The sequence below is a fragment of the Caloenas nicobarica genome, chromosome Z, assembly GCF_036013445.1.
Source record: "Caloenas nicobarica isolate bCalNic1 chromosome Z, bCalNic1.hap1, whole genome shotgun sequence".
Lineage (NCBI taxonomy): Eukaryota > Metazoa > Chordata > Aves > Columbiformes > Columbidae > Caloenas > Caloenas nicobarica.
In genome coordinates this window covers 88,584,543-88,591,764 of record NC_088284.1, presented here as the reverse complement: position 1 = coordinate 88,591,764, position 7,222 = coordinate 88,584,543, and the positions used below count along the sequence as shown (strand labels likewise).

The window sequence follows — 7,222 nt, the reverse complement described above, 5'->3', positions numbered from 1 at the left end:
ACAGTTGCTCTACACGACCATGTGAAGAAAACTGATAGCAGCTCCAAGCAGGGACCGGACAATGACGCTAGGAGAACTGCAGGCACGACAAGGGGTCAGTTTCTGGTTGCCAATGTGATTTGCCTGGTGAAGACCCAGGAGGTGTTGTGTGATACATCTGTCGTTGCCTGAGGGTGGCTGACCAGGTACCGTGGACTGAGCTGAGACTAATCCTGAGAGCTTGATGCCTCTGAATGCTGGCACACACCCTCATTCTCCTAGAGCAGTTAGATGTCCCGTTGTCTCTTCATCACCGTCCTTTCACTTTCCAGAGGACCCTTTGAGGGTCTGCGTGTTACGTTTTGGGATAGTTTTGATGAAGTATCTTTGCTTATGTGGTTGGAAAGAGTACAATTCTGAGTTTGGGTGCCCTGCTCACAGACGGCTTGGTTTGTGCTAAGTTATTATCGTTGTGAAAAGGTATTTTATCTTCAGCTGTTGGGCAATCCAGTAAAAAAAGAAACAGAAGAATGATCGTGAGCTAGCTAGCCATATCAGAACTGATAGTGTTGATCTGTGTGAATTTTGACGGCTGCAATGGGAACTTTGTCGTCCTGCAGGAGTATAAATTGGCAGTGGAGAGACCACAGCCTTATACTGAAGGCACGATGCAAGTCCTTCTCCTGCTTGCAGCTGTGGGAGTGTGTTGGGGTCAGTACAACCCCAACATTCAGGCTGGGACGACATCTATCGTACATCTCTTCGAATGGCGCTGGGCCGATATTGCTCTTGAGTGTGAACGCTATTTAGCTCCTCATGGATTTGGAGGAGTTCAGGTAAGTTGTTTCCTGTAAGCAGGCAGAAAAGTGGCATTGTAGCATTCAACTAATAAATCAAAATGCCTGATTCGGAGACAGCCAGCTGCAAGTAACTTTGCTGCTGGAAAGTGTGGGATGGAAGTAGTGGCTGCTGGCAGATGCAACCCTAGACCCTGCAGGGCCAATGAAAGATAGATATTGTGTATCTAGCAGATTTGGCCCTTAAAATGTTGAAATAAAACCAGTTGATTTCTGATCCAAGTACATCATTTTGTCTGCAGATTTCTCCTCCCAATGAAAATATCGTCGTTACTAACCCTTACAGACCCTGGTGGGAAAGATACCAGCCCATCAGCTACAAGCTCTGCACCCGATCAGGAAACGAAGATGAATTCAGGGACATGGTGACCAGATGCAACAACGTTGGGGTAAGTGCCTTGAAATCTGGCACCCGAGACAGCAAGAAGTGCTGTTCCAGCGGAGGAAGGCAAGTTACTGCTGCTGTCCTCAAAGGAGGCATAAACTGCGAGCAAAGTAAGGGGGAAAAGGGGTCGAATGGAAAGGGATGTGGTAAAACTCTGGCTCTCAGTTTGCCATCCTGACAAGACATACTGAAATGCACTTATTGCTTTTCCAGGTTCGTATTTATGCGGATGCTGTTGTGAACCACATGTGTGGGGCTGCGGGTGGCTCGGGCACCCATGCCACCTGTGGGAGCTATTTTGATGCTGGGAACGAAGATTTTCCAGCTGTGCCATACTCTGGCTGGGATTTCAATGATGGCAAATGTTACACTGGAAATGGAGAAATTCAGAATTACGGTGATATATATCAGGTAGGTTTCTCTGGCAAAAGTTTGCCTTTTTTTTTCTTTTCTTTTTTCTTTCTTTTTTTTTTCTTTTAAGCTGTTAGTAGTTTCTCACAGAACCTGTACTTAGTAACCTGACAACTGAATGAAGTAGAGACTGTAGGTACAGAAAAGGTACCCGTGGTGCTAAGAAATCAAGAACCCTCCCTTCATGTTTCACGTGGGCATGTGCAGGAGTTTGCTCCTGAACTGAGCCCGGTGTACTCAGTGCAGCCGGTGAGCTCTTTCTTGTAGCTTGTATATTCAGCTGATCTTGACAAGGGTCCCGTTGGAACATTGGGAGCAGTGCAAGGCAGTAGCCTAGTAGAGCGACTGACTCTTTTTTGTCAATGGAATGTGTGGCAGTTCTTTCTCGAGGTTAGTGTTCTTCCTTTGGCCACTTTGCAATGATACCCCATGCTGTTTCTCATCTTCGGTTCTGATGACATCTGCACAAGGAGCTGCTATCCTTCACCAACTGTCCTAACTTACGTATGGAGCTGCCTAGTAGATATACCTGTATCTTGGTGCAGACCTTGGCATAATCCTCTTCTGTGCCCATTAGATATCCACGCAGAATTGATTTTACGGCTCAAAACAAGTCACTGAAAAGTTTTGCAAGCTGAGAGAGAGGCACCTCAAAACTCTTTGTTTGTTTTGTTTTGTTTTCTTCCCCATTGCCTAGGTCCGGGACTGTCGCTTGTCTGGCCTTCTTGATCTGGCCCTGGAGAAGGACTACGTGCGCTCAACAATTGCTGACTACCTGAACCATCTCATCGATATTGGCGTAGCAGGCTTCCGACTTGATGCTGCCAAGCATATGTGGCCCGGGGACATCAAAGCATTTCTGGACAAGCTGAACAATCTAAATACAAGATGGTTTTCTGAAGGAACGAGACCTTTCATTTACCAGGAGGTAATCTCCATGATTTTTCCTTTATCTCTGTCTTTGGTACCTGTTTTACCGTCCTCCTGCAGAGGAATGGCGGTGATACATCTTCATCCAACGTTATCCCAGAAAGAGGTAGCCATTTCCTTGGAGCAGCATTGCAGACACAAGTAGTTTGCTTTTTAAAAATGCCTCCACAACATATTGTCATTCAGCTTTACTTTTTCTTTCCTCAGTCTTGTTTTTACCTGTGTCCATCACGTATCGTATTGACTTATCTCACCTGGAGTGCTGTGTGCAGCTCTGGGCGCCACAGTATAAAAAAGATAATAAGCTACTAGAGGGTGTCGAGCAGAGGGCTACGAAGTTGGTGAAAGGTTTGGAGAGGAAGCCATACTAGAAGGGGATAAAGTCGCTTGGTTTGTTCAGCCCAGAGAAGAAGAGACTAAGGAGGGACCTCATCGCAGTCGGCAGCTTCCTCACAAGTGGAGGATGAAGAGTAGGCGCTAAACTCTTCTGTTTAGTGATTCGTGACAGAACCCAAGGGAATGGCAGGAAGATGTCCCAGGGGAGGTTTAGGTTGGACACTGGGAAAAGGTTCTTCCCCTAGAGGGTGCTGGAGCACTGGAGCAGGCTCCCCAGGGAGGTGTCACGGCCCCAAGCCTGACAGTGTTCAAGAAGAGACTGGACAATGCCCTCAGATACTTGGTGTGAACTGTGGGGTTGTTATATGCACGGACAGGAGTTGGACTCGATGATGCTTGTGGGTCCCTTCCAACTCAGGACATTCTATGATTCTGCCTCGATGTACACGGCAGAAATTAACGTCCTTTAATGTGTTGTCTCTCAGTGTAAAGCAAGAGCTAACGTTGAGGACTGTAGGCTGCATGTTTTGTCTCTGTGAGATGGGAAGAGATGCACAATTTCTCTTTTCCTGTACCAGGTAATTGACTTGGGCGGAGAGCCGATCAAAGGCAGTGAGTACTTTGGAAACGGCCGAGTGACAGAATTCAAATACGGTGCAAAACTGGGGACAGTGATCCGCAAGTGGGACGGAGAAAAGATGGCCTACTTAAAGTAAGGATGAACATCCCGTGACTTTTTTGGGAATATGCTGTGTGCTCCAGTTGACAGGGTAGCTTCAAGTCCTTGTGTTTTTGGCTAGGAACTGGGGAGAAGGCTGGGGCTTTGTGCCTTCTGACAGAGCCCTGGTCTTTGTGGATAATCACGACAACCAGCGTGGGCACGGTGCCGGCGGAGCTTCCATTCTAACCTTCTGGGATGCCAGGTAAGGCTTGCTCTTGTCTGGGTGATGCTTCTTCCTTTTGCTTGTTTGACTATCTGTTCTCTGGCGCGGTTTCTCCTTCCACACCTCATGACTTTTTTTTTTTTTTCATTGTGTAAGAACAGGCTTTATAAAATGGCAGTTGGTTTCATGCTTGCTCATCCGTATGGGTTCACACGTGTGATGTCAAGTTATCGCTGGTCAAGATATTTTGAAAATGGACAGGTAAGCTTGTGATGTCGAAGATACATTTGTGGTGAATAAGGATCAGAACAGTACCAGGGAAGCTGTCCAGTGCATTCAAATTTGTTAAGCGATTTCTCTGCCCCACGTTGGATCTAGCAGGTGGAAATTTGTTGCTCCATCTAGCTTTTCTCTAGAGACAGGCTCTCTGTATTTTTAGGATGAAGTTTTAAACTTCTCTTTTCGATCACAGGACGTCAATGACTGGATTGGACCCCCAAGCTACTCAGATGGATCCACAAAGCCTGTTACGATCAATGCAGACACTACCTGTGGCAACGACTGGGTTTGCGAACACCGCTGGCGTCAAATAAGGTAGGAGACGGTGGAGGAAAAAGAAATAAAGGCAGTTGCTTTTGCTTGGTGTTGCTGGTGGCTTTAGAGCTCTTGCGGCCACAGTGACAGGCGTTCCTTGCATTTTCAGGAACATGGTTATCTTCCGTAACGTGGTGGACGGTGAGCCTTTCTCCAACTGGTGGGACAACGACAGCAATCAAGTAGCGTTTGGCCGTGGTAGTAAAGGCTTCATAGTTTTCAACAATGATGACTGGTAAGTCAGAGGGAAAGACAGTGTCCCCAGAGAGAAGCATAGCGTTCCTCACTAGCCATACTGATGGGCAGGGGAATGTCCTCTGCTCCTGATGAGCGCGATCACTAGAGCCTGAGGGAGAGTCATGCAGGTGCATGTCAGGTCTTCAGAGCCAAAATGGAAGCGTAAGGAGCAAAGCTGGGATAGGGTCTGCGAGCTCACACTTTACATTGCCCTTCAAAGTAAGGGAGTAGCATCGGGTCTAAAAATCTGAAATCTCTGGTTTGAAACCAACAGATAAATAGCGTTCCCTTACTTTTGCATAGGAATCTGAACACCAATTTGCAAACTGGCCTGCCTGCTGGTACCTACTGTGATGTTATTTCTGGAGACAAAGAGGGCAACAGTTGTACTGGAACACAGGTGTACGTTTCTAATGATGGAATGGCTAATTTCCAGATTAGCAACAGTGCCGAAGATCCATTCGTTGCAATTCACGTTGGTGCCAAGTTATAACTCAGGAGAAACGTCCTTCTCCGTTTGGTCTGTGCATTTCTGTTTCCCCTGTGTGTGATTCCCTGGTATTCGAGCACGAGTGATTCTCAGTATCTACTGAATAATAAATGGTGATCAAATTGAAGAGTAATGCTTTTTCCCCTCAAGAATTGGACTGTAATTTTATTACATCATAAGGCAATGCAGTGGTGGGTTTTGAGGCAACGCAGCAATGTGTTTGCCGGATCACAGAAAGGTGTTAGAAAATAAAACAAATGAAAACCCCAAACCGACACCTGGGTGAGCGAAAATGCAGTATTTCCAAGGCTGATACATACACACGCATCTGTATCCAAGAGCAGTCGCTTTGTGGGCAGTCACCTACGAGCGGCACCTACGCATGCAGAGGGTTTACCCGTTCCTTGTGACAAAGCAAACCCAAGCTGCGAGTCAACAGAGGAAGCTGGGCCGTGCCCATCAGTTATTGCAGCCCATGACAACAGTCAAGCCAGCGTGTCGCTGGGTTCGCAGTCACTTTGTGCCGGTATGTTGTGGTTTAACCCCAGCTGTCAGCTAAGCACCACACAGATAAGAACAGTTTAATAATTGAAAGAAAATAGAGTACTAGTAGTACTAGTGCTACTACTACTGCTAAATTGTAATGACAAGGAAAACAAAGGAGATAAATAGAACACAAGAAAGACAAGTGATGCAAATGACAACAACTGCTCACAAGCAACCGACTGATGCCCAGCCAGTCCCCGAGCAGCGGGGACCATCCCTTTGGTCAGTTGGTGCCGGCCGTCCCAGCTGTGCCCCCTCCCAGCTGCTTGTGCACCCCCAGCCTGCTCGCTGCTGGGGCAGTATGAGGAGCAGAAAAGGCCTGGGCTCTGTGTGAGCACCGCTCAGCGGTAACGGAAACATCCCTGTGTTATCAACACTTTTTCCAGCATACATCCAAAACACAGCCCCGTACCAGCTACTGTGAAGAAAGGTCACTCTATCCCAGCCCAAACCAGCACACTGTACAAATCAAACCCACAGATCTCTACTGTTAACCCCAGTGGCCTGTGCAAACGAATGTTGACTGTGGCTGTTGGAAAGGTGTCTGAGAAGCCAGCTGTATATCCGTACATCGCTTAAACGTCGTGACAGTGGCTGAAGCACAGCATATTCTTGTCTCCTTGGTGTGTTAGGCTCACGTATTCTTTAATATCTCAGAGAATTATGCAGATGGAGCACAGACATGGCGGCTTTCCCGGTTTTCTCGTCAGTTGTGAGCAAATGCCAAAGTAACATCAGAGTGCAGCCCTTGCTTTAAATGAGAATATCTGCTCAGCCAGAAGTACTTGTTGTGACGCAGTCCGGCGGGGCAAATGGGAGAGGTACACCTGGATTTATTATTTTTGAGGTCAAGGTGTACTTCTAAGGGCTGTTTCCGTTCTGTGGTGGGAGAGAGTGTGCACAGGTGTTGGGGTGGATATTGGCTCAGACTGGCTCCACCTGTTTGTGCAAACTGGGATGACAAAGGAATGGATTCACATCCAGGTTGTGCTGGAACAGCCCTCACGTCAATTTTCAGGAAAGCTGCTTTAAAGCATGACATCTCATGTAGTGCGTGACAGTGGCAGTATGAACATTTACAATTCAGGTAATGAATATACCTCTGCAGTGGAAACCGGCATGGCAATTTAGGTCCTATGGCTATGACAGCTTAATCTTTTCTTGAGATGGCTCTTTCTCTGCTTCTCTGAAACCTCTGTTTGTCATCCTTCCTGGGATTTGTAGTGGACTTGATGTGGCAAATACCCCTGAAATTTGAGAACTGTTTCTTCCCCAAGAAGAGAACAATCTCAACTTTGCAGCACGTTGTGATACTCAACTGTCTGGTGAGCAGCAATAAGTGTAGACATGTTATTTGTTTTAAAGATGGTAATTCAAGTCTCGTATTTCTAAGTGAGCATCTTTAAGACTGTCATCTTCCTTGGTCTTTGATGTTGTTTTTAATAACCTGTCTGGGAATGGGTGAATGCTGTGTTTAATACACAGGCACACTTAACCGCCCTTTCGTGCCATTCAAGCCATGGTTATGACAGAGCACAACAATAGTGGTTATTCATTTGGTCAAGCTAAATAG

The 7,222-nt window shown here is 46.7% G+C and overlaps 1 protein-coding gene across 1 annotated transcript; it reads left to right on the top strand.

Annotated features, from left to right (window-relative positions):
• The first annotated feature begins 620 nt into the window (after positions 1–620).
• On the top strand, positions 621–5,176 carry LOC136001309 (pancreatic alpha-amylase). Its single transcript, XM_065655453.1, has 10 exons — positions 621–815; positions 1,079–1,225; positions 1,435–1,632; positions 2,330–2,560; positions 3,477–3,610; positions 3,699–3,821; positions 3,944–4,043; positions 4,255–4,376; positions 4,486–4,611; positions 4,917–5,176. Exons 1-10 carry the CDS (start codon positions 648–650, stop codon positions 5,104–5,106), a joined length of 1,539 nt encoding a protein of 512 aa, XP_065511525.1. The 5' UTR covers positions 621–647; the 3' UTR covers positions 5,107–5,176.
• The last annotated feature ends 2,046 nt before the right edge of the window (positions 5,177–7,222 follow it).

Excerpts from the sequence above, each read along its gene's own strand:
- LOC136001309 (XM_065655453.1), top strand. The coding sequence starts at position 648 with ATGCAAGTCCTTCTCCTGCTTGCAGCTGTGGGAGTGTGTTGGGGTCAG. Across the intron at positions 816-1,078 it reads ATGGATTTGGAGGAGTTCAG|ATTTCTCCTCCCAATGAAAA; the intron begins GTAAGTTGTTTC and ends TTTTGTCTGCAG. Across the intron at positions 1,633-2,329 it reads ATTACGGTGATATATATCAG|GTCCGGGACTGTCGCTTGTC; the intron begins GTAGGTTTCTCT and ends CCCATTGCCTAG.